Source organism: Salminus brasiliensis, chromosome 3, assembly GCF_030463535.1.
Source record: "Salminus brasiliensis chromosome 3, fSalBra1.hap2, whole genome shotgun sequence".
Lineage (NCBI taxonomy): Eukaryota > Metazoa > Chordata > Actinopteri > Characiformes > Bryconidae > Salminus > Salminus brasiliensis.
Genome location: NC_132880.1, coordinates 25692697 through 25720372, shown reverse-complemented (window position 1 = coordinate 25720372; position 27676 = coordinate 25692697). Strand labels below are relative to the sequence as shown.

The window sequence follows — 27676 nt, the reverse complement described above, 5'->3', positions numbered from 1 at the left end:
TTGATACACTCATTTTACCTTTTATTTTACATTTTATTTTACACTTACAAGCTACACTTACAACAAAGTCTCAGTGTAAAATTTTTAGACTGACACAAGTAAGCTACCGCCAAGTAAACACGTGCAGTCATCACTGCATTGCATAAAAAGGGGCGTCACAGGCGTCGGATATTGCTTACAGTAAAGCACCCAAATCAACCATTTATCCAATCCCCAAGACCTTCAAGATGAGAGCTTTAATTGTAGTGAAGAAGGCGTCAGGGTGCCCAAGCAAGTAAAACAAGCACCAGGGTGGTCTCCTAAAGAGGATGCAGCTATAGGACCAGGTCACCACCAGTGCAGAGCTTGCTCAGGAATGGCAGAAGGCAGGTGTAAGAGCACCAGACTGACATTCTGCAGGACGTATAGGCATTATAGGACTGTAGAAGACTGGGGTAAAGGTTTCTCTGAGAAAGTCCTGTTCAGAATGTTTAGGACATCAGGAAAAATGCTTGTACAGGGAAGAAAAGGTGAGTACTACCATGTGAAGCATCCTGATCATTTGTGTGGGGTTGCTTCTCATCCAAGAGAGTGGGTTCACTCCAACAGCAACATCTCCCAATGACCCAGGAGTAATTTGGTGATGAAGGATGCTTTTTCCAGCATGACGGAGCATGTCAGAATGGTCAGTCAATCTTGAAAAAGAGGATGGACAAACTAATGCAAACTGTGATCAGACTTTGGACATTGGAAATAGGCAACTGGGGAGGTTTGGGTATTTCTCTCAGTTCCCAGGGGATTCTCACTGGTTGCCTCAAGTTTGAGGTGTAGGAGGCCAGATTAAATTGGAGGAAACCCCTAGAGCGACCCAGAACACACTGAAGAGATTATATCTCCCACATGGCGAGGGACCGAATTGAGATCGACAGGATTAGCTGGCGAAACTAGCTGCAGACAGGGATCCTATTGCAACTGCAAATCACATACAAAACACTTATGAACTCTGATTTGATCTAAACTGATATGATTTATTTTTTACAGCGTCCAAAAGCAGTAGAGCTGCTGTTTCACTTTCTTCACTGGGTTCAGTAAATGTGCCAGGTTCTCCATTGTCATCAGCAACCACAGAAAGAGCAACCGGTTTGTTAAAGTGGAATATTTAGAGGTACTGGTTGTCTCAGGGTTTTATCATTCACTCAAAAAACAAAACAAAACAAAACAAAAAAAACCCCAAACAATAAGTATTAACAATCCCTTTCAGAACTGCAGGAAGAGTGTTGTTTAAGCAGGAAGTCTACGAAAATGTGCAGAGTGCCTCCAGGAGTCCAGGAGAAACGTACTGGCTTGAAAATGTAATTAAAGGCAAAACAAAACAACAGAAAACATCTCTTAATAATATATAGTTATATATTTATTCATACATACATATTTATTTATGGGTTAATTGTAAAAATAAAAAAGTAAAAGAAAAGAAGGGAAAAGATTTACAGTAATTGTTTTTAATTGCAACAACTACAGTCATCGTCAAAACTGAAGTATAATCCCAAGGATCAGATCTACCAACATACACGAGACCCCCTCTCCCCCCCCCAAAAAAAAAACACACTCTCTCCAACACACACACGCGCGCGCGCACACACACACACAGGTCATGGTGGTAAGTGTGCTTTAGAAAGTAAAAACGAAAAGGAATAAAAAGAGAAATGTGAGAAATGGGGAGCTCTGTAATCAGGTTGTCTTGGTCACACAATAGCCATTTAGCTTTCGTATAGTCTATTAGACTGTTAGACAGTTTTTAATGCAGTGTAATTGAGCCAACCTAGAACCTGCATCACTTGGATTAGCTACAACACAGCACCTTCACCTGGAAACTCAACATTATGTAAACATGCAGCTTCGGCTGCTCCAGGGTGAATAGTTATAAAACACTCTCAATGTACAGTCCCTCACTGAGGTTGAATGGGACCATCTCAGCATGCTGTAAAGCTTGTCCGACCTCGGAAAAGTAGCTACGGGGGGGGGGCCTGGCCTCATTATTCTAGCTTGGTTCCATCTGTTCTAGACCAAAATGTTCACAGTGGTGCTGCATCCACTGAAGCCTCTAAAAGCTCACCAATTTACACCAGGTGGTTATTATCATCATTACACTGCCTGATGGCGGAGATACACTTGTACCATAGATTTGAGAAGATTTAGTAAACAAAGTGGCTGCTGAGTAAATAAGGGGGATTAGCCTGTTAGCTTTAAACCTGTAGTCAATGTGTGCTAGAGAGTCCAAATCCAGTCAATTACTGCAAACCATATAGAACAGTGTGTATGGTGTGGGTGTGTGTTGTAGATTAGCGGTAGCGGTAGCTATCCTGATGTTACAGATGAACATGGACCACATTTTCTCTTGCATGAGGCCAAATTAGAGCTGCGTTCCCAAGACATTAATCAATCAATGTGACTTGCTGAAGCCCCGCCGTACACCAATTCCCATTGGCCCCCCACTAGCTAGGGCTTCAGCGATCCAGCGCATGATGCTAAGCAGCATTGGGAGGGTGAATGCTAGTATAAACTTCCTTCGAAACACATGAACCGCTGCCGACAACACACCACTGGAGCTCAACACGCTTGGAGGAGAGCACTAACAGCAAGTTATGGGGGCATAAGCCACCGCATAAACCCCCAAGCCACTGCTCATCCACACAGGGCTTTCTCGAACATAATGTCCTTGTGAACACCGCTTTCCACATGACCGTGCATCTTTCTAAGCTTTACTACACTTGAAGAGATGCACTTACTGGCAGACAGAACACACACACACACACACATACACACACATACACACACCCTTCACAACCAGACCAGCTACTTGTCTAAAACACTCAGTGATGTAAATCTGCAACTCAGAGAAACAAACCAGACAAGAAAAAAAAAAAAGGAAAACAAAAATAATCGACACTGACAAGGACGACAACAACGAAATACACTTTTGATTGGTTTTGTTTTTCTCTTTTTTTCTTTTTTTTCTTTTATAAATGTCAGTCTATTTTCTCTTGTGAACTCGAGAGATTTCAGTCGATTAGCAGTTCAGGAGAACGCATGTAGTACTGGGTTTTGTTTTTGTTTTTCCATCCATCTGTTCAAATTCATCCACGGGCCACACGTAGGAACATCTCCATCCATAAGAGACTGTTTACACACTCCACAGGCCTAAGGTTCCTTCAACACACACACATACACACAAACAAACAAACAAACAAACAAACAAACTCATCCACACACTCACTACCCATCCTGCACTGTGGATTTTCAGTAATGCCCCAGTCTTTTCTGCAGTCTGCAGTATTGGATGTCTTCGTCTAGCTCCATCCTGCGAGCCCGTTGGCTGGCCTTCAGCCAGGCTGCTTTTTCTTTCTGCTCACTGGCTGGCTGCAGCCAAGCTCCTCCAAATCAAAAGTTCCATGTGTAGACGTAAGATTGTTTTTAAAAAACTAGATTTGTAACATGCATCATTTGGCATAAACTCCGATCACCAGCAGTACATTGTTTTTTTTTTTTTTTTTTTTTTTAATGCTTTAGAAAAATAGTCCTCTTTTAGTACAACCAGGCAACCCAGCTTCAGAGAGAGAGACTGACAGGAGTGTGTGTGTGTGTGTTTTGATTACTCTTGATTAGTAAAACACTTGCTGATCCAAACAGCTGAGGGAACTCTGCATAGATGTTCCTCAGAGAGATCACCCTTTTTTCATTTCCAGTCAAACAAAATGGAACAAAAAAGACAAGTTCTTGAGGAAATCCGACAGAATACCATCCAACCAATTGACAAAACAGCCCCCCCCCCCAAAAAAACAACCTTAAATCAAACATTTAAGCGCCACTCTCACTTCAGATGTATAAACACCCACAGGGGGTTCTAAAAAGGATGTGCAGCTCATCAAGAAGCTCTTACTAAAAGAAAAGCTACCCCAGAGGTCATCAGATCTGAAATTAGATTTCGTTGTTGAGGCTTCAGTGTCATTTTCTGTTAAATACGACCCCGTTTACACCTGCTCACTTCCTCTGAATGAGTCTCAGACCACCTCCTGAAGTGATTCTGACTGATCAGATTTGTATCTGGTATAAATGAGGCTTGGGTGTGTTTACATTTGTTTTATGTGGCATAATATAATCCAGATATAATTCTGATACTCAAGATGCAGTGTGTGAACAGGGTCTGTATTACTCTCTTCCCCCATGCTGAGCAACTTGTATTTAGTGTCTGTTTTGACTGGAAATGATATAAATGAAGGGTGAGCACTTTTGTACTCAGCACTGTATAGGACTGTGTGTGTTGTCTGAGGCCAGTGTGTTAGGCAGTGTCACAGCAGTGGCTTTCACCAGCTCTGTATAGACTGTGTGTAATTTCAACTATGGCTTATATATATATATATATAATACATTATTTTATTATTTTTTAAATACACTTTTTAAATGAAAATTTATAACTTTTTTTTTTTCAAAACATCTTTGTCCAAGTTAAATAGTGATTTAGAGGAAAACCACTCACAGCAGTCATCACGTACACTGGAGTAGTGGTCCTATTTAAAAATTCAAATAATCCTATATTTTAAATTAATATTTTTGTTCGGTTATAAATATTTTTACTTTTTGCAAGGCAAAGGCTATTAATTATCGTTACATTAAAAAACACATTTTGAAGTAACAAACTGCCTGTTCCATTTTAACAACATTGTGTGTGAAAGTGTGCATAAAAGTGTGTCCCAGTGTCTGTCTCTCTCTCTTTCTCTCCCTCACTCTCTCTCACTTCTTCCTCTTCATCAGGTGATCCGCCAGCATGTGCTACTGGGTAAGAGGGTTCAAGGACAGGGGTTCGGGGAGAAGGAGGCAGAGCTTCATCATAGCAGGATGCAGCAGCGGCAAAACCTCTGACGGCTCCCGCCTACAGAGGGGGGTGGAGTCACTGGTGCAAAGTAGGCGTGGACTTTAATGTTGGGCAAGTGAGTCTAAAGGGACAAAAAAAAAAGACCCATACATTTAGTGCAGTGCTCTAAAAAGCTTTCGTTCTTTCTTTATTGTTTTTCTAAGAGGTCACAAGATTACATACACCAAGATTACGATGCCTTTAAAAAAATTTTAAAGCCTACATGATGAGGTCATGGATTTGGAAGCTTTTGATAGGTTAACTGACAACATTTGAGTTGATTGGAGACACACCTCTAGTTGTACTTTTAAGGCACACCTTTACAGGAAACACACAGTTTCCTTGTGTGACATCATGTGAAAAATCAAAAGAAATCAGCCAAGATATCAGGAACAGAAGCCTTGTGTTCCGATTCAAAGACACCCTCACGCCCTAAATCAAGCTGTGCGGTGTGTGGTTGAAGATCTCTAAAATAGGGCCCCTTGTAGGCATCTTAAAAATAAACAAACAAACACCTTGACACGTGGGTTTGACTCACCCTCAGTCGTTTGATGCCAGCACGGGTGATCTGTTGGCAGTCGTAGAGTTCGATGCGGTCGAGGCTGTGGCAGGTTTTAAGGTGCTCCAGCGATGCATCTGTGATTAGTGGGCAGTTGTCCAGCTCGATCACCTCCAGACGATCGTGAGCACATGGGCCGCTGCCCAGGTGACGGATCCCGTCATCCGTGATCAACTCGCAGTGGGATAGACTCTGGAGGTACAGCAATGATGCAAACACATTCCGTTATTATGTCAAAGGTCGGTGAATTATGGGGTTACAGCAATGATAAGCATGATAGACTTGATTAGATTTTTATATCTGGGGGATGTAGATATAATATTTTTATTATATTAAACAGCTTTTTTTTCTATTCTTATATTTTAAGTAACATACATTTTGTTACTTTAATTTACGAACTCTTACGGATACACACAGTCTGAGACTTCAATCCAGTAGGTTAAAGAGTGATTTCACACCTAGAATTTGTTGGCTCGGATCTGAATCGGTTAAAGCGCATTAAAGAACGTTTTCCTTGGACTGGTTTGGTTTCACACAGGGGAAAATCCAAGCACACCAAAATAAGTCATAACAAACCACATGATAACGTTCACTCCACTGATTCTTCTGGACTAGTGCAACCGCAAAGCATTTGTTCATAGCTGTAGTAATTATCTGGGCAACATACCAGGTTACATGAAAAACACACCTGGCTAAGGGAGCTGTTTAGCTCAAACTTGCAGAAAATAACTAATAGCTGGGTGCCCATTTAACAGTTATATTTACATTTACATCTATGGCATTTAGCAGACGCTCTTATCCAAAGCGACTTACAAGGTTACTCGTATTACACAGGTGGGCCAATGTAGTGTTAGGAGTCTTGCCCAAGGACTCTTATTGGTGTAGTGCAGCATAGTCACCCAGACCGGGAATCGAACCCTGGTCTCCCACATGCTGTTGTTGTAACGCAATGGCAGGTGGTGGTGTTATCTGTTGCGCCACACCAACCACCACCAGTTACACTATCAAAAAGTTTTCTTGTAAAAATTGCGTTCCTAGATCCTGATTTAGTAAATGGTTTTGAAACACAGAAATACACTAGATTTCTGCCATTCAACAAAAATATAATTTTGGGGGTTGAATTTATTTTGTAGAAGGTTTTTGTGCAGCATGAAGTAAATACACTTCATACCAATACACTTCCCTATTTTCTTTTCAAACAATGACATGCTTTCACAACATTGGACTAAAATAAAAGCAGCACTGTGTTCTGCCCAGAGCAGGTAAATTAATTGTGTATTTTCTCATAAGAGAGAAAAAAAAACAACAACCAATGACTTTGCACTCATAAATGTTTTGCCATTACCAATCTTCCAGTAATCTTTTTTTTTTCCATTTCTTACCAGAACCTGGAGTCGAGGGCAGTGTATAGACAACTGGATAAGGGTGGCATCTGTAATCTGGGAGGAGACAAAGACCAACACATTAGCTTGCCTCAGCTGGAGTCGTGGCTGATATTACACTCATAATGTTAAAATATTGGACTAGCACAGAAAGTCAGCATGTACATCTAGACCTCTTAAAGAACCTCATAACAAGCTGACCTGTACACATTCTTCCAGATCCATCTTTTCCAGCTCATGACAGTTCTACAAACAAATTGAGGGAAAAAGGAGTGATTATTAGACCAGAGAAATAAATAAATAAATAAAAATAATAGAGTGCAATTCCATCCCAGCTGAAACCTAGTATTTATTTGCAATGCTGATCTGCAAGTCTAGATCTAATGTTACAGTGATTTTACACCAGAAGTGATTAAGTGCACAATGCAGATCTGAACCCTTCAGAGACAGGTGTTACTTTAAAGGCCTAGATAATACAATATAGCAAATACTGAGCTTTATATTATATATAGCAAATACTGAGCTTTATATAAACAGCTGGTGCTTTTTTGGTGCTTGAAGTAAACATTACTAGTAAACACTGATTAGCACACTTTGCTATACTGCATGGTGCAGGAAACAGTGCAGTTAGTGCTTTTTGTGTAAACCGGCTTTTTCTACAGATGAATCAAATTCATATTCAACTAATTCCCCCCCTGCTATTTCAGCTTAAAGCTTGTGTGTGCACAAATCTTACTCACTCGTGCCAGTGTGGTGAAGCCCACATCTGTGAGTTGTGAACAGCGAGCCACTTCTAGTATTCTGTATGCGTGATGAGAGATTTAAAAATAAATAAATAAATAAACCACCCCCAAATACATCGTTTTATGTTCTTGAACGATCACCCTTTTCCTAAGGCATCTGGAAATAAGTCAAATAATCTACTGATTATTACTAAAGTAACCACATCAAAACATCAATTTGTATAAGCAGTCTTACACAGTGTGAGAATGAAGGTGTTAACCAGTAGGGGGCAGCACTAAACAATTACACATTGCCAAACTGTTTATAAATGTAAATTTACAATAATTATCAGACATTTCCCCCCCCACACACACATTAGTTTGAGCATATTTTTTAGATTTAAGGCATAAAAACTCCACAGGTCTCATCAATTTCCATGCTTTTTTTCTGAGCTCCCTGTCTGCTTCAGCTCTCTTCCCTCCTCCACTGGAGTGCTCATTAGTGAGGTGAGTTATAGTTTGCGGTGCACTGTAAAGTTCTCACAGTCAATCGCCAGCCTTGCAGCTCTGCCCCACCATACATTTTTTTTAACCTCAACATTTTTATGGTAATCGTGTTGCACATCATATAAGCTTTAGTGTTCTTCAATATGAAAGGGCCCTAATACTGGGTAGGGCCTCCTTTTGCTCTCAAACTAGCTGTCTCTTTATGACATGGAGTCCACAACACATTGAAAATATTCCTTTGAGGCTCTGGTCCATGCTGATGGGATTGCATCACACAATTAATGCAGACATTTTAGAAGCACTTTTACGTTGCGAATTTCCCATTCTACCAAATCCAAGAGCGTTCCAATGGATTCAGATCCGATGACTGGTAGGGCTACTGAAGAACTTGGTTTGGTTTCACACAAGGAAAAATCCAAGCACACCAAAATAAGTCATAACAAACCACATGAGAACGTTCTCTCCACTGACTCTTCTGGACTGTTGCATGTTTATGAAACCAATTTGAGACAAATCTTGCTTTTAGCATGCTATGAAAACATTCCACAACCTCCATCAGTCTGGACTGCTCACACAAGGCAGGTTGGATTCAAGATGTTGGTGCCAAATTCGGACCCCATCTTCTGTGTTCCTCAGCAGGAATCGAGATTCATCAGACCAGGCTATGTTTTTCCATTCTTCGGCTGTCCAGTTGTGGTGAACCAGTGCCCACTGCAGCCTCAGCTTTCTGTTCTTGACTGACAGAAGTGAAACCTGACATGGTCTTATGCTGTTGTTGCCCGTTCGATTCAAAGCTCACCACAGTTGTACACGAGTTGAGTGGCATGCATAAAATCATGCAGACTGCACTCATTGGCTGATTAAATAACTGCACAAAGAGATTATTAGAAACACTTCTACAAGTGCTGAGTGAATCTCTAATTTTTAAAATGCCCTTCACCATTGCAGAAGTGATTTGTACACCTGACCTGTAGAATAAACACAGTCTCAAGATCTAAACTAAGGAACGCAGCAGAAAACAGCCAGGTGCAGATGAGTAGATGGGTGTGTGTATGCGTGTTTGTGTGTATACCTGAGACGGGGACAGTTTTGGCCCAGAGCGTTGAGGATTGCATCGGTTATGTTTGCACAGCCGGACACGCATAGAGACTGCAGTCGATGGCATCCTCGACAAATTGTTATCAAACCTTCATCTGTGATTTGCTGCTCAACAAACACACACACCAAGGGAAAACAGTGTCATTCAAAGCATTGCATTTGTATGTATGTGCATGCATGTGTGTGTGTGTTGGTGAGAATGTATGTATGTATGTATGTATGTATGTATGTATGTATACGTGCTTGTCTTACTGAACACGTCTGCAGATTCAAGGTGACCAGTTCTGGACAGTGAGCTCCAATGTGCTTCAAGGCCTCATCTTCCAGCTAAGTGAGTGAAATGAGGGGAGAAAAAAAAAACAAAAAAACAAATCACCTCAGTATGAGCGCAGCAACACACACACGGACACAAGGACACTTGTACCTGTGTGCAACCCTTGAGAAAGAGGCCCTTCAGTCCTGGGCAGCAGCGCACCAGTGCCTGTACACCATCTTTGGTCACCTGATCACACCAGGAGATATTCAACTGCTCCAACAACGGACACCCCTCACTGAGGAGAGGAAGGGAGAGAAAAGAGAAGAAAAACACAGAAATAGTCACTGGGGTTTCTGTAAAGGCCTAATGCCAGACTGCACTGCTCATCCTGTGCATGTGTGCTCTCTCTCACCTGAGTGCTTTGAGGGACAGGTTGGTGATTGAGGTGCAGGAGGCGAGGTCCAAGTGCTTCAGTTTGGGACAAAATTTACTCAGACTGTTACACGTACTAGAGCGAGAGAGACAGAGAGCGCGATAGTTAGAGCTAGTTAGTTGAAGAAGGGGTTCATTCGAGTCAACACAGGCGCTGAAGATGACTGACCTGTCTGTGATCTTAGTGCAGCCGTTCAGACTCAACAGCTCGATGTTCCTGCAGTTCTGGGCAAATGTTCTGCAACAGAGAACACAGAAACATTGAAACATGACTGCCCTCTGATGGTATGACGGAAAACCCTTGAGACAGTTGAGATCAGCAGTGTTTTCACATCTTTTTAATTCATAGTCATAGTTTTGGTCTTTTTAATGAAACGGTCTGTGTCAATGTATACTAGTGATATATTTATTAGAGATGTGTGAGGATCTGATCTAACTGCATCCTCATGGATGGGGCATCATCATTCCAGGGAACACAGTTTCACCGCTCCACAGCTCAATGCATGTATGCATATTTCAGCCATACCCAGAATTCCTCACCTGTCTATTTTAAGATCTTGTCCTAAACTTTATTATTATTGTCCCGCTGCTCCGTACCTGAGTGCACTGTCCCCCACACCTAAACATCCTCTCAGACTGAGCTTCCTCAGGAAACCTCCACACCGCTTCGAAATGTTCTCCACCACACGGCCCTGCAGCGCACACATACACACACACACATTTGGTGTTCAATATAGTGGCGTGAAACTTCATGCTTCAGAGATAAGTCTTTATTTATTTCAGTATAAATGGATGCAATGTGACTGCTAAATTAATCAAATGCAGGCACAGAAAAATGAGCTGCTTAAAATGAGTCCACTGTATGGGTGATGAGAGACTGCTGCTGCTACTACTGTTGCTACTACTACTACTACTACTACTACTAACAGGTAGTTTTTATGACACATATTTGATAAATCTGGCCCAATATGTGCTAGAAATAAAACCCAACTAAATTTGAAGCTAAACACCATTTGATGGCCATACTGATGGATATATGTTTAATTAAATATACTCTGGTGTTTCTAAAAAAGACTAAAAGGGAATGAATATGAAAAATAAAACCCTCCCCTGTGCCTGAAACTGTGTGTGTGTGCATGCATGTGCGAATGTATGTGTGACTGGGCCTGACCTCAATGTCCCTCTGGAAGTCAAAGAGGTCAATCCGCTGCCAGTTACTGCCGTCCAACGCCAACACGTTCCAAGACTAAAGAAGAAAAAAACAAAAACAAACAGACCACTGATCAGAAGGTTGTCGCTGTCTCACACACTCACAAAATACCACACATCTTACCCAAACAAGTCTCATGCAGCAAACACACTGAACAGTGAACAGAAGCAAATATTTCAACACCAAACACACAAGACACACTCTGACTTACTCGAGACACTTGTGCACAGCGGCAAAGTGTGACCACATCCAAGAAGGAGAAAATTCTAGAAAAGAAAAAAATAAATAAATAAACAAACAAACAAAAATAATAAACAAACAGGACACAATAATCAATACCATTTTTCCCCACAAAGCATCCCTTAATTGTTAACTCGGGCGTCTGGGTAAAGATAAAGAGGGAGAAGATAGAAATGGTGAAAGTGCGAGTGTGTGAACATGCAGGGAAAAAAGCAACCGCCGCTAACTGCCGATTAGGAAACACTCCAACTGACATTTCTCTGGAGGATGGCCACAATGAAAAGAGCAGTGTCCACAAATTCTGATACTGAGCATTACTGGGAGGCAAGAAATTAGAATAATGAAGTGCCTAAATCATCAATTTATTCAGCTTATCAAATCAATCATTGGTATGGGAGGAAATTGTCCCATCAATAACACACTCCACCCCAGCTAGGCTATTTAATAGCAGACCTGTGGTAAAGTAACATTCCAAAACTTTGCGGATTCCCAGTATTCCTTAAAAGGCATATTTTCCGGAGTGGAAAAATGTTATAGGCTAAATGTTAACAGCTAGCAGTCAGACGTTGGTATCTAATCACTAATCTACTACTACTACTACTACTACTACTACTACTACTACTACTACTACTACTACTACTACTACTAGATTTACACGTCCAAGCACAAGAGGTGTCCAGTAACTAAGTACAAAAAATAATAATACAAAAAATGTTGGTTATCTATACTTTATTACTATTTATTATTTTGCAGCCGACTTACATCTCCTTACATTTATATGCAATTACCTGTACTTTCTACTCTTTACATTTTAAAAATAGCCTCTTTACTCCTATTTCACTTCAGTATGAAGTATGTCCTAGTATGAAGATGTCCGTGGCAGAGACTCACAAAAACTCAAGTGAAATGTCCCAACTAAGCTCCACATTTACATTCCAATTAAGCTTATTAATAACATTCCTCTGAAGTTTGACTTTTTGCAGCATTACAATCCTTATAGGCAATTACTCTTAATATTTTCCGCTCCATGAAACACATGTTAATGCTCAGTAGTTCACAGAGATGCTCCTTTAATATATTTTATATTACTAAAATGCATTCATTTTCAATGGGCAGATCTGCAGCTGAAACAGGCAACCTAGTGCAGCCCAACATTTTTCAACATTAACATTTTAATATAATATTTGAGTCATTACAACTTTTAGAAAAATGTTTTTGGGGAGGTGGGGTAGTGCACTATAGCCCCCTGTGGCGCTGCCTACACTTTTGGCCTTTGTTTTCCTTACATTACTTTTACTTTTATACTTTACATAGTTTTGAAACCAGTACTTTTACACGGTTACTGGAGTAAAAAGCTTAAAGTTGATACCTCAACTTCCATAGACGACTTTTTAAAGCCTAGCATCTACACTTTTACCTGAGTAATGAATATGAATACTTTTGACACTTTTGCCAAGCACTGAAGGTTGCTACATTCAATTCTGGAAGTCATCCTGCATCAACAGAGAGTGGTGAAGCATCTCTACCTCAATATCATTGACACCATGAAAGGATACTTCCTTAAGACTGGCCTGACTGTCCTCCTGTTGACTGTATACAATAATCACAGTCACCTTTACATGACTGTCCTACCACTTCTCACTCTGAATAGACCTCTCACTGTTCTTCCTTAGCATCTCAGGGACTATCAGCCTGATAAGTGGGACACATTGTGGAACACATGCTTGTTTGCGAGCAGAAAAATGGCTGAAATGTGTGCTTCTTTGCCCAAGTCGGAGTAAACACAGAGTTTGTAGCATTAGGAAGGCATTTTTGTTTGGTACGACTAATTAACGGTACGAAATGCATTACTTTGTTTACCACTGTTTAGAGGGGGCATGGAAATCTCGCCACTGTACCATATAGAGTAGATCTCTCTGCACTGTAGTGTACCTGTGCTGCTTTGCAAAACCATGAAATGGTAAATGGAAGTACTGCATTTGCACTGTATTGAACTTCATTAACTTGAATGTGTACATAAGTTGTCAAATGCTTCACATGTTGCCTGTAACAACAAGAAGAAAACGTGATGTTGGATGGACATTGCAGGGGACAAAATATCTACATGTACTAATTCTACCTTCACTGTTTGTATATAAACTACATAACACTAGAGATATACAACCATATAAAAGCGTATTAACTGAACAGACTATAAACTTGCAATGAAAGCATAACTGTTCACTTCCCATTCTTGACTTTTACTTTGAAATTTCTTGCCACGTGGTATTGGTTCAGACTTTTATTGTGACATCCGCTGCTGCGTTTCCATGCTAGCAGAAAGAACTTACTTCCCCTCTGTAAAGTTGAAATTAGCAGCATGTCACCTTCAAGTGCTTTGATGTCTGAGAGACATGAAAAATGGCGGCTAACGTAACGTTAATAACTTGGACTACGCTAGCAGAGTGGTCGATCTGCTATGGCTAGCTCGATAAACAGCACTGCTCTATAGCAAGTTAAATACACACCGATTACAGCATAAAAAAATAATGTGAACAAACAACCATTGGCAGCGGCTGCACTGTTAAAAATAAAGAATTATGGATCATCCAATACTGATTCTGTCTTCTCTGCCATGTTAAAAGGTTGAAGGCCACCTCAACTCAAGAACAACTTGTATTTACCAGAATTCCAATAGCATGGGAACGCAGCATAAAAGCAGACTTCGGCAGAGAGATGCAGCCGGGACGAGAGCAAGCCATGATAAAATTTATTTAACTTTTTATCATTTCGTTACTCCCTCAAACCTGAATGGTCAAAATTAGGGCTGCACAATATATAATTTTAGCATCACCAGCGCAATGTGTGCATGCGCAATAGTTACATCACAGGACATACAATGTCAGGCACTATGTTAGACTCTATCAAATGTAACTCTACAACTTTTTTGCTGCTTAATACAGGAAAATCTGCACTGCTCTCATTATATCTGCTCAACATAATTTATTTTCCCCCAATCTCAGAAACACAGTGTATTATTAAGATCAAGATCATGACATGTTGGATCATTGACTTCAGGTGAGGTCCGGTGAAAACTGGTGTAAAAAAACCTGTATTTTTAATATTGCAGAATGGCAGATAATACATTAGCACTTGTAATAAATAATAACTACAGAAAAAAAGCTCTGTAGAAAGAAGGGATCAAATGGGAATGTTCTAAAATGTTCCTGGTCAGACTGTGGCTGAACTGTATTCGTAGCCTGTCGGCTTGCAGTTTATAGTAAATCAAACATGTGGCCTTGGAGCATCATGCCACCTGCAGCCTATGCACATATGCCTTCATCTCAGTGTGAACCAATTAGTCTCAGTGAATTCACACAGACAACAACCTAGATAAACGCAATCATCACTCCCTACAGCTTCTGGAGCTAAAGCCCAGAGGAATCCAACTAAGGAAAGTGATAAGCATGAACTGTGACCAAGACTTCGAAAGACTTTATGTAGTATCTGCTAACCTAGTTCTTAAAGGAACATCTGGCAAAACGAGAAGAATTGAATTAAAAATACAAATGTTGTTTCATCAAATTACCAAAAATGTAGTAGATCAGGCATGTTGATGTCTGATGCTCACCTCCTTACTTCGCAATTTTACAAGACTAGATCTAACAAAAAGCTAATAGAAGCTTCTGTCAGATAACTTCTATTGAGATTGAGGTTTTAATAACTGCCCCCGATTCCTCAACACAGATTAGACCAAACATTTCAGAACTCTGACACTGTACGACTTGCAATCTAGGCTGGTTGTTCATGTTTTCAGCTCTGTGGCACGCTTTAGTGGAGCATAAGCTTTCATTATGTGCAAAACCACAGCAAACTCCAGACACTAAACAGGTCGTGGCTGATCAACTATATCTGGGGTGGGGTGTGTAAATGTGATCTAATACCACACAGAAAAGAAGCACATCGTGACCAGAATGCTGAACTAGTATACAGAAAATGTGGCTTGTGGGCTTGAACAGGTACAACAGAGCTAAAATACCTTTAAGATAAGCATGTTCAGTGCTTCGTAGAGCACCCTGTTGCTGCTATGACATAGCGCAAATGTGATGCATAGGCAGACTCCAGCTTCTGGCAACAGTCCTGAGGAGCCATTAGCCCAGTGCTCATGGACATTTGCCTCCAATTTAAATGCTGTAACCGTCTTCTTCAAATCCGGTGACTGTGACAACCACTGCAGAATCTTACAGGACTTCTTCTGAAACCTCCAGACATACCACTGATCCATTGGCCCAAAATGTCCAGATGTGTTCTATTGGTAAAGGTGCACGTATTTGTCACTGTACAGTGTACACTGTACAGCGAAATGTGTCCTCCGCATTTAACCCATCTGGTAGTGAACACACACTCACACACACACACGTGTTAGGGGCAGTGAGTACACACACACACCGAGAGCGGTGGGCAGCCAACTCCAGCGCCCGGGGAGCAAAGAGGGGCCTTGCTCAAGGGCCTCGCTCAAGGGCCCAACAGTGGCCCGAGCCCGGGAATCGAACCCACAACCCTGTTATCGATATCCCGGCGCTCTAACCGCTGAGCCACCACTGCCCCTGCTTCACAGAACAGAATACCAAAATCTCTGTGGAGCAGTCAAACATTTTAAGGCCTATGGATCAGTGGTATGTCTGGAGGAGAAAGAATAAAGTATACACCCCCCCCCCCCCAAAACAAAAACAAAAAAAACACATCCTGCCTACAGTGAAGCATGGCAGTGGCTCAGTGATGCTCTGCTGTTGATGCAGGCCTTCTTTGAGGAAGCTGAAGCTTGAGAGTCCTTGGAGGACCTTCCAAAAGGGCAATGATTCCAAGCATACCCCCAAAGTCCACCGAGGCTTGGTATCAGAAGTAGTTCTGGAAGATTCTAGAGTCAGAGTCGCCTGACCTGAACCCTAAAGAAAATCCTTTGGTGGGATTTGAAGAAGGTGATTTTAGCATGCAAACCCACGAATATTAGTGGAGGCCGCTGCCCATGAAGCGTCGCCTAGGATTCCTCAGGAATGCTACATACTAGCGTACTAAGTACTAAAGACGCTGTTCATGAAGGACTTTAATAATTCTGACTGCAGTCATCATGAAAAGGAATGTGGAGAAAGCATTTGTTCTATTATTTGTGTTTAAATGATTCCTGTTTGATTGGTTTATTGCAAAGAGCTGAAACTTATTGAAACTTGAAACTTTATATTGCTAATAAACTAAATCTGTAATAAGGGATGAATCATTTCAGCTGCAACTGTAAACCTATATGCCAAATCACTCAACAGAAGCTTCAAAAGGGACAGTTTGGTCAAAAATGCAAATTTTTCATCTGATATTAATAGCAGTTATTACTGGTAAAATGTTAGGATTTTTGGCCAAACTATCTCTTTAAACAGAAGGGAGATGTAAGAGAAAGAGCAGGACAACTGGAAGGAAGAAAAAGCAGAGGGTGAAGAAAGGAAAAGAACGAAGACGAGACACAACAGACGTCTTGAGCTGGTCGCACTCTTACCGTAACAGCAGCTCCTTTGGTAGCTTCTTGTTGATAATGGCCTCATCATTGTTTGAGAACATCTAAGGAGAGGAAGATAAAAAAAAAAACATTAAATAAACAAAACACATCAATTCACCGTTTTAGATCTGATACAATTTTTGATGCTGAGGTCAAAATGCCATCTGATTTTTGATATTTTCTGTGTTAAGACGTTCTTGGTTCTACAGTGCTCCAAGCAGCAGCATTCATATTTCGGCTAGTTTTGACCTTGTGACTCATCATTTAAACGTGAGTGCATCTATAGCTGCCTGCATTTACATTAGCAAGTGACAGGGCGACAAGCTGCCAGTCCTTTCCTCTGGGAGGCGAAGTTTTGTAGCCTTTGCAGGGCAGAGAGTAGGTTGATAGAATACAATACAAATATGAATACAAGGAGTATGAAAATATCTATGATAAATATGGTACAAGTATAACATGATATAGGTCATTACACAAACACACACAAACACACACACGATAGGCAGATAGACAGTTTATCCTGCTGTTGTTGGAGTAACTGTCTCTACTGTCCAGGGTAGGCTTCCTTACTGTGAGGATTGCATTCAGCGACAAAAGTGTAAGTGAGGTCAGGATGTTGGATGGTCACCACCCCACCCTCATCCCACCTTCATCCAAAGCATTGGATGAAGCACCATCCATCATTCCAGGGAACAAAGTTCAGTTCCATTGCTGTACAGCTCAATCGCGGGGCATGGTGCCAGTAGACTCATGCTTATCTGCTCCAGAGAGTCCTAATTTATTGGCAGTGCTTCTCTACAGAAACTAGACAAGCTGTGTTTGTGCATTTGCACATCGGTGTCAGCAATGGGTGCAGCTTAAATAGCTGAATGCCTTCATTAGAAGTGGTGTCCGCAAACATTTTGGGCATATAGCGTAGATAGTAATCAACTGAATAAAGGTTTTATTTCACCATGGTAACCTGTTCTCAGCTAGCAGGGACGTGCAGTGTGGTGTTTAGGATTGAAGCAGAGACAACAACTCAGTTTTACACAAGTTTCAATCCTGGCTTCCCCATCCCACTCGCTCCTGAACACTACATACCGTCAGTGCCTAATTCCCCCTCCAGTATAATCCAAATTCATTGCTGTGCCAGTTCTTATTTAACATAATTTCCTCCAGCCACATCCTTGAATTTCTCAAGGCTTCTAGTCATGCTGGTTTATGTAAACGTTAAGTAAAGTCATTACAGAGGAGTAGTTAACTTTGCATTACAGCGCTCATATGTACATATCCATCTGTTCATTTACATCCACATATTTAATTTCATCTTAATTTCAGCTCTTTGCACCAGATTTCTTTTGTATGCTTGTTATTTATTTGTTCTGCATATGTCCACAGTCCGTGTACTTTTCTTTTTTGCAGCATAATGATGATTCTGAATCTAACGATCTTCACAGAAAAACAATACAAGTGTAAATGTAGTTTGATTTTTAAAAAAGGAAAAACAAACCCCAAATGTCACGGTAAATAAACTGTTTGAGGCTTTTTGATCTGATAATTAACTGATAATTCATTTTGTTCCCCATGCAGGTATTATAAACGTACAAGTCTGATTTAGATAAAATGTCCGATTAGCTTTCTTGCTTCTAAATAGGACCGAATACTAAGTTGTACAATAATGAAACAAAACTCACTAACACATGTCTACAGTTACACTGAATCCTGTGGTAAGTCATGCCGCTTGACCTTGTTCTACAGAATATGAACATATGCGCAAAACACACTGGTTCTACTAGCACATGTACTAAAAGAGTCGTTTCATGATTTTTTTTTTAAGGTCATTATTGCAGAATATCAAGAATAATTAGCACAGTGTGTGAAACATTTTAATTGCAAATGTTTATTACATTTTATTGGAATGTAATTTTTGCATAGATGTTTTTTTTTAGAATATTAATAAATAAGTTGCTGAAACACTTGCCTTACTGAAATTATAGTTTTTTTTGGTAAGATTTATTATTAGAAACAAAACACATTAATACATATGTTTAGATTTTATATGATTTTTAATATTCTTGATATAGAAAATATTTGGACCTTGTGAAATGACTTTATGAGGTCCAAACAAATAAATACAAGTTACTTAAATGCTTACAGTATAAGTTAAGTTAAACTAGTTAAGTAACTTTAAACATTTGGTTTAATTTGGTTTGAGGCAGCTTTTATATAAAATAAAACAAAAGCATGCATTTCCAGAACTCTAATCAAAATGGTTCTTTGACTGTAATCCTCTTGGTGCTATATACATCCTTTGTAAAAGGTAGATTGTGCTTCATAGAACAAACTACCTTCATAATAAAGAAGCATCAAGTGTGTATTCTTCATTCACGTTTATTTGCCTTAACGTCAATCACTCAATTTATATTCTGGACATTATGATGCAACTATAGCAATTAGTTCAACTAACTGCAATTAGGTAACACAGACACCTCTCCTACATGGTCCAGAACAATCCTTCTTTATTAGATGAAACCTCTGGTCATATTCAGGGTCCAGTCTGAGATCATTCTGGACTTTGAGCTGAGGTGGACAAGGTACCTAAGGGTTGGGCGCCAACAAATCCAGATTTACACCCAGCCTGACTGCTACCATACACAACATCTCAGCCCTCAGGCTGGGTGATCACACATCAGCTGGGCATCAGTCTGTACTTCATTCACTACGGTCTTCTGTTCAGATTCCCCAATGATCTCAGTAGCATAAAGCAATAGAGCAACCGCTATGATTAGTCTATTAACCTCAGATCACTCCACTTTAAAAAATGTCCTTCCTTGTGTCCTGATCGGTACTAGTGGGTCACGATCTGGGAAGATCCGGGCATATTTAAATGGTTCAGTTATCCAGTTCTACTCACTAGCATTTACATTTACATTAAGGCATTTAGCAGTACATCAATCAATATACAATGTATGTGTTTGGTTTGAGAATATGTTTTATATTATAGAGAATAAATATATAATATATATGTTTATTTATTTATTTATTTATTTTTGTGTTGTCAGCCTGGGAAGTGGCTGAGTCACATGACTAGAAGCCAGTGCGAAAGTTCAGAGATACACACAGACAGTGACGCGAGTCAATCCAAATCCGTTTTATTTACACAGAAGTGCACCAAAATATACCCAATAAACTACTTCTCTAAACTACTTCTGCAAACCTGAGTCTCTAGTGTGAGCCTTTGTGGTGGCTCTCAGTCCATGGCAGGGAAGGTTAGCATCCACTCTACTGGCTTTCACTGCTTAGTGGGGAAGTTACCGAACTCTTTACTGGTTTTCGCCTCTTAGCCAGTAGGCTATCGTCTTCTCTCCCGTCCTCCCCCTCATCCTGGCAAGAGCTTAAAGCTGCTGGGTATGCCTTCCTACAAAGCTGCAGCTGGTCGCAATCAGGGAACGGGCCCCCAGCATGAAATGTCAAGCAAAACAGCGACCCCACTTTTCTCTTGCCACATTTCATGGTTTTATTTCATGGTTAATATAAGCCAAACTACATTTGATGATAATAATACCTACATTTTTATTAAATGTTGAAAATTAAACTCAACTCCTAACCGCTCTCTTTGGGGCTCCGAATGCACTACAACCCAGTGGTCGTGAGTTCGTATCCCGAGCCATGTCGCTTCGCCATCAGTGACCAGAGCCCACTCTTCCCAGGTGGGTATATGGTGCTTTCTCACCTCATCAGTCTAAAAGCGACTTTCAGAGACTTTCTTAGACAGTGTTGGCTGCCCGGTGTTGGGGGTGGCTGGCCTTGCATATCTCAGAGGAGACGTGGTAAGTCTTTACCCTCTTAGTGGAGCATTGCTAGTGCTAGGGTGGGTTAATTGGTAGTAAGAACTTGGGAGAAAAAGGGAAGAATTACAAATGTTTTAACAAAAACATTCAACAATGAATAACCACTGTCTTTTAACCAATTTAAATATGGAAAGTGAGTAAATTATCAGAATTTTATCTGACTTGTGGCTTGCTTGACCGGACCAGTGACTTGACTTGCTTGATTCGTCTCAAGTCTCAACCTTCAAGTTTCAAGTTACTGTGGTGTAACTTACTCCCACCTCTGCTTGTTAAGACATGGGTTGAAATAAAAGGAGGAGAAGATTTGGCCTCATAGGCTATTAAGACTATTGATTAGCTTTAGTACATGAGTAAATGTTGAGAACAATGTTTATTAATGCAGTCACATGATTTTAGAAGTATTTAACTCCAACCGCCCACACACATTCACAACGTCTTAACCATGGTGGGCATCAGTGTGACCCCAAGGCCTATAGCATAGGCTCAATAATGCAGCTAAGTGCTAGCTAGACTAGTCTTGTGACCCTGGTTAGCTAGTCATAGTACATCTCCTACTTCAGAACAGAGTACACCGCTGCTGCACACCTGTGTATGTGTGTATAACAAAGCGTCAACTGAGCAGAATGCCAAAGGCAGTTCATTACACATGAGACGTATGATCAACACGTGTTATTTTTCACTCCGCTGTTAGCAGTCTGTGTGATGTTTTCCTTAGCTGGTGAAGTGAAAGAGGAAGCCTGCTGAGCAGATGCTCCATTTGTCACCTGCTGCCTTTGAAACACTGTCAAACTAAAGGCTGTGCCGATTATGTAAGACTGTAAATGGTGGCATTTGCAAAAATGAAGGCAGTCCAGCTCGCTGCAGCTCCTATTCCTCACTGCTTATATACAGCGGATCTGTACAGCGGAGTGAGTGATTATTAGCAAAATTATTATATTATTATACTTGGAGACATTTTCACGATGTATCCGTTATGCAACATGATCAATTGACAGGCAACTAGCCGTGTAACTAATCACAGCTGATCCATGATCCATACAGATAGCCCCACGGTTCTGCGGGCATGTAAAGCGTGGATTAATAAACAAGGTTTAACCCCAATAGTGTGGAACACAGTTTTACTGCTGCTGAGTATCACGTGACCAGAGCATGTGGTCACAGCCAATACAGAGCATGTGCCATGAGAAAGCCTTATGACTAGAGATAGAAGGATCAATCGGCTATGCTTCTTCATCAGCCTTCTCCAACCAAGCTGATCCTGAGAGCTGACCAGTGACGTTAAACATATGATCCATATTTTGCAAGGATTACAGTGGCATTATGCAAGGACCCTCAGTTACAGGACCCTGCAGTTCCTTGAAAAGAAAAAAAAAATTCAGAAATAGAAATAAATATAAGACAGTAGGACGGATTTCCAACTGTTTTATAGTCCCAGCTCAAAGTAAACACAGTGGTTTGTGTGAATTGCACGAATAAATGACATAATAGCAAAATAAAGCATGCGTTTTAAAGGAGCACATATTTTTATGTTTCTCAAAACAGGATTACTAGGAAATACTTCCCTGAAGATGTGGATGTTGACATAAATTTCTTACTTAAATTTTCAGTACGATTCAACTTCTTCATCCTTGGCTGCAGAAATGCTTCGTTAGCGGGGGGGGGGCTGTCTTTTTAGGCTTTCAAAATATGGTATACTTCTTAGCTTTTAGGTCAATTTTGTGTTTGCTTAGATTAGAAGTATGTCCATTGTCCACTGCCCCGACTGCGTGTTACACTGAAAATGAATTTGATGTGAATCAGTATTCGGTACGGCTGGGCGACATGGTAAAAATACCAGATCACGATATTTAAAGACACTTTTCGTGTTACAAAATATTTACCATGATACATGTAATCACAGACTAACACACATTACACACTTTAGTAGCAACATATTCTTAAAAACTACTACTCAGATTCTCTCACACTGAATACAGTGATTTATACTCAACATCTGCTGCCCTTTATCTAATTAAACTAGTCTAATTACACTGTTTGTAATGAAACCTGCTGATCAGGATCAGCTGATCAGTGTTTATTGAGAACTAACATTAGCCTCAACATGCCTATGTTATCAAGATGCCCAGCTTTAGGACTCCAGTGTACCTCCAGTGTTCAGTTCACATGCTGCAAAATAATCAGGACTCATTGCTCATTTTAATGAAACATGCAGTTGTTCAGTGTACTGACATTATTCAGACAAAAACATGACATGACAAAATAGTCACACCTAGGACATTAGATTATGATTCCAGCAAATCTGAGTGCCAAATACAGCAAAACAGGCTTTGAAGAGTGTACTCATGCATTAGTAAAGCTCATACTGTGGCACAAGATCAGCTAACCCTGCTAAACTTTGAAACCGTACCACATTTGTGTTTGGAAATATATCTCACTCTTTAGGGGTTCTTCAGGCATAGTCTGAGGCCTACTGAGCAAAGACATCTCAAGGAACCATTTGAACACTTAAAAAGGTACCTTGCCTGGGAAAATCTACCTGTTTTTTTGCAAAAATCTTGGTTTGATGGTTCCTTAAACAAGTGTTCTATAACAAAATGGGTTCCACTATTGTAAAAGAACCCTTTATCAGTACTATATAGAACCCTATTCGCTAAGAGCAGGAAGAGAACATATTGTTTGAATGATGGATTCATTTGTTTGAATGATGAGTTCTTTTTTGTGTTCAGACTTGCTTTGTTGAAAGTAATCATTGTGTTCGTATGTATTTATATGTGGTTTAAACTAAACCTACTGCAAAATAACAACAATAGCTCTAGACTTATGTGGGTTAGGAAAGAGGATAAGCATTAACTTACATGCAACACTGGATGCAAAAAAAAAAAGAACAGCTACATTACTTTATCTGCCAGGACTTAATGAAGTAACATTTCTCAGCAGTAGTTCAACATGTCGGTCATCAGCAGAGTCATTGTGGATGGAGAAGAACAACTGTGTGCAACTGCTCACTAAAGAGGAACAAACATCAGAATCAGCATCCCCAAGTATTAAATCCTTTAAACTAAGAATTATCTGCATGAGGATCCATACCTCCATCACTCACAACTACAGATTTCCCACAATAGTATAGATTATAGAAAAAACTGAATGATGTATAGTAGATGCTAAAAGATCTACAGGGGATGTGGAATTCTAATCTATAGTGGAGGCTGAATCATAATCTATAGGAGATGCTTAAGAATTCACAGGGGGATGCTGAATCATAATCCAAAGTGAATGCCAAAGAAACCATACAGGGTGCCAAATCATAATCCATCATGGATGCTAAAGAATACATTGGGTGGTGCTGAATCATAATCCATCGTGGATGCTAAAGAATCCATAGGGGACACTGAATCATAATACATAGGGGATGTTAAAGAATCCATAGGGGACGCTGAATCATAATACACAGGAGATGCTAGCAAATCCATAGGGTGGTGCTGAATAATAATCCATGGAGAATGCTGAATCATAATCCATGGAGAATGCTGAATCATAATCCATTGTGGATGCTAAAGAATCCATAGGGGGATACTGAATCATAATACACAGGGGATGCTAAAGAATCCATAGGGGACGCTGAATCATAATACACAGGAGATGCTAACAAATCCATAGGGTGGTGCTGAATAATAATCCATGGAGAATGCTGAATCATAATCCATTGTGGATGCTAAAGAATCCATAGGGGGATACAGAATCATAATACAAAGGGGATGCTAAAGAATCCATAGGGGACGCTGAATCATAATACACAGGAGATGCTAACAAATGCATAGGGTGGTGCTGAATAATAATCCATGGAGAATGCTGAATCATAATCCATTGTGGATGCTAAAGAATCCATAGGGGGATACTGAATCATAATACACAGGGGATGCTAAAGAATCCATAGGGGACGCTGAATCATAATACACAGGAGATGCTAGCAAATCCATAGGGTGGTGCTGAATAATAATCCATGGAGAATGCTGAATCATAATCCATTGTGGATGCTAAAGAATCCATAGGGGGATACTGAATCATAATACACAGGGGATGCTAAAGAATCCATAGGGGACGCTGAATCACAATACACAGGAGATACTAACAAATCCATAGGGTGGTGCTGAATAATAATCCATGGAGAATGCTGAATCATAATCCATTGTGGATGCTAAAGAATCCATAGGGGGATACTGAATCATAATACACAGGGGATGCTAAAGAATCCATAGGGGACGCTGAATCACAATACACAGGAGATACTAACAAATCCATAGGGTGGTGCTGAATAATAATCCATGGAGAATGCTGAATCATAATCCATTGTGGATGCTAAAGAATCCATAGGGGGATACTGAATCATAATACACAGGGGATGCTAAAGAATCCATAGGGGACGCTGAATCACAATACACAGGAGATACTAACAAATCCATAGGGTGGTGCTGAATAATAATCCATGGAGAATGCTGAATCATAATCCATTGTGGATGCTAAAGAATCCACAGGGGGATGCTGAATCATAATGGTAGATGCTAAATGACAACGCATGGTGGATTCTGAATAATTCATGGTGTTTTAAAGTTAAAAAACAATGAAAATAAGCACAGACATCTTTCAAACTCATTCGCTGGTTTACTTCACCCAGTTTCTACAAGTTTTTTGGGGAAAATCAACGTTATCAAACGTCACTGGTTGAGTGCCTTAAAGACCGCCCAGTGGGCGTGTCTCATGCAGAAGGCGTGGTTATACGGGAAATGACGAATGAAGATTGACGTCTGGAAGCAGCTGATGGGGCTTTATGCGGCAGAGGATGGGGAAGGAAAATCCTCAGGAAAACACGAGCCAAGCAGCGAGCACAACAAAACCACAGTGTACTGGGTTCAGAGCCACAATACACGACTTTCAAACCAGTGCTGTGAAATACCGAGCTAAAGAGAAGACGCTGTCGGTCAGAAACACAGCTGAATTAACAGAAACCCTCACTTCCATACAGACACTGAGTGACTATGAGAGGTGCAGGGTGACACTGTTGTTATGCTACATCTGCTCCGACCTCAGCGCTTTTACCTTCAGAAAACAATTAAGAGCACCTAAATTACAAACTTGGGATTAAAATACAACAACCAGGTCTTCACAGAGCGCAAGTGGGCCACATAAAGCTGTAGTCTTATGTCCCATCAAACTTTACACGGCATTCAATATACATATGAACTGGGGTAATACGAAAATAAATGTAAAAAACTGAAACGACATTTCCACGATCTGACAGCTGCATTTTCTCACTTTACGCAGCGATCGGTTAGGCGTTAGCCCTCTTTTTAGAGTCCAACAAACACTTTGTGCATTTTGAGACGACAGGCCTGTGCGTGTTCCTGTACTCCGGGCCGAGCTCTCAGTCTCGTGATCTCAAAAATGCGATTAATTTCGGAGGAAGTCCGTTAAACATATAAACAAACGCGCCCAAACGAGTCTTGAAGTCGTTTTATATAAACAGGAATACTGTCTACACGCTTTGACGGGTCGGATCTTAGTAAATGCCCCCCCCCATTCAGTAGAGTAGCACGCGCTGGGGTTGTTTTCATAAGCCACACAAAGAAGCAGCTAGCTAAATGCATCCCCAAGCAGCGATCGGCTAACAAAAATTAGATAAGTCAAAATTAAAATATAACACAATCCTCCAAGTAACACTAAAGCCAGCCCAGCGCAATCGAAGAGCCAAATAGCTGTGTCGCGTGTCAACACAACAAACACAACAACAACAACAACAACTCATATGGCCTATGCTAGTGGAGAGCTGCAAAAGCACAAACATGCGCTAATAAAACACCAAACAAGTGAAAAGCGCACATAGACGGGTCGGTTTTGATTCGATGTACATTCGCAAACAAATGGACAACATTGTCATGGTTGTAAAAGAAAGAAAAAGAAAAACTTCTCACCTCAAAGCGGCTCCGCGACACCCCGTTTACCTCCTTCCCCATAGCGAGGTGCTAAAGCTGCCTGGCTCCGTCTGGAAGGACCGTAAATCCGGCGTTAAAACAGCAAAATCCCGTCAACCTCGGTTCCCTTAGCTCTCATTCTACTATATGTTTATAAATCGTCTTCAGTAAACTTCATTTTGTCATCTAGCTTTTCAGGCTAGTGGAGGCCGGAGAATGTAAGCAGCACTGCAGCTGGAGCCCGAAATTAAGCAGCGGAGCTTATCTACTCCTCAAACTGCAGATCAAATCTGCCCTCCTTATGTGCCTCCCCCTTTAAATAAGCACAACCAACTGATGCGAAAAGCTCATTTACTTTATTAATTCACTGCATAACGATAACAACACCCGATCGCACAGCCCGTACTGCGCCGCTTGGGCTTTAAAGTTTTAATTATTAACACGGAGCTGAGTTTAGGAGCAGCTCCGCTCGTAATGACACCAAGTTAGCCTGTGGGCTAATGTCAGGTGAATTTAGTGGGAGCGCTGTCTGGGTTTGTAGCTAACTACAGCTGTGGATTAGGACCGACTCATATTAAAGGCATGCCTGTAGCTCAAAAATGTTGCTGTTCTTTAGCTGTACTTTGCCATATCTGTCGCTATGGTGGTGGTTCAGTCTGGCGATTTCACGTTTGTAAACAAAACATGGAATTGTGGGCAATCCACACTGACTTCCACTGAAAGTCCGTGGTGGGTTACAACTGAACCGAATCGGTTGCTGTGAGAGATTAATAATAGTGTCTATATCGAATCAAACGTTTTTAGTCACATTTCGCTTCGAACTGACATTCCTAATGGAAGTTTGCACAGTTAAACAGATCTCAGATCAGCATAATCACAGTTGAGCTATAGTTTAGGGTTCACTGTGTGATGGAGCCTTTGGGAACTTCTAGTCGTGCAGTGAGGTAAGCTGTTCACACATGTGCTGATATATGATGATTGCAGGGTGTTTAGCTAGCTATATTTTGCATTTGTACAAAATGTGATGTCCTTTTTTGGAGCCTGGCGGAGGTGACGCAC

At 40.7% G+C, this 27676-nt stretch overlaps 1 protein-coding gene across 1 annotated transcript; it reads right to left on the bottom strand.

The window, feature by feature from the left end:
- Positions 1-8: 8 nt before the first annotated feature.
- fbxl20 (F-box and leucine-rich repeat protein 20) lies at positions 9-27270 on the bottom strand. Its single transcript, XM_072675706.1, has 15 exons — positions 26618-27270; positions 16819-16880; positions 11266-11320; positions 11016-11090; positions 10442-10536; positions 10014-10082; positions 9825-9920; positions 9581-9707; positions 9409-9483; positions 9131-9261; positions 7570-7630; positions 7031-7075; positions 6830-6886; positions 5427-5639; positions 9-4970 (listed from the first exon to the last, which is right to left on the bottom strand). Exons 1-15 carry the CDS (start codon positions 26657-26659, stop codon positions 4863-4865), a joined length of 1311 nt encoding a protein of 436 aa, XP_072531807.1. The 5' UTR covers positions 26660-27270; the 3' UTR covers positions 9-4862.
- Between the last annotated feature and the right edge of the window lie 406 nt (positions 27271-27676).

What these genes read in the sequence shown, in the direction of transcription:
- fbxl20 (XM_072675706.1), bottom strand. Translation starts at nt 26,659, where the DNA reads ATGGGGAAGGAGGTAAACGGGGTGTCGCGGAGCCGCTTTGAG. An exon ending in CTGTCCCTCAAAGCACTCAG is followed by an intron (nt 9,708 to 9,824) that starts GTGAGAGAGAGC and finishes TCCTCTCCTCAG; the next exon opens with TGAGGGGTGTCCGTTGTTGG. An exon ending in TGAATCTGCAGACGTGTTCA is followed by an intron (nt 9,262 to 9,408) that starts GTAAGACAAGCA and finishes TTTGTTGAGCAG; the next exon opens with CAAATCACAGATGAAGGTTT.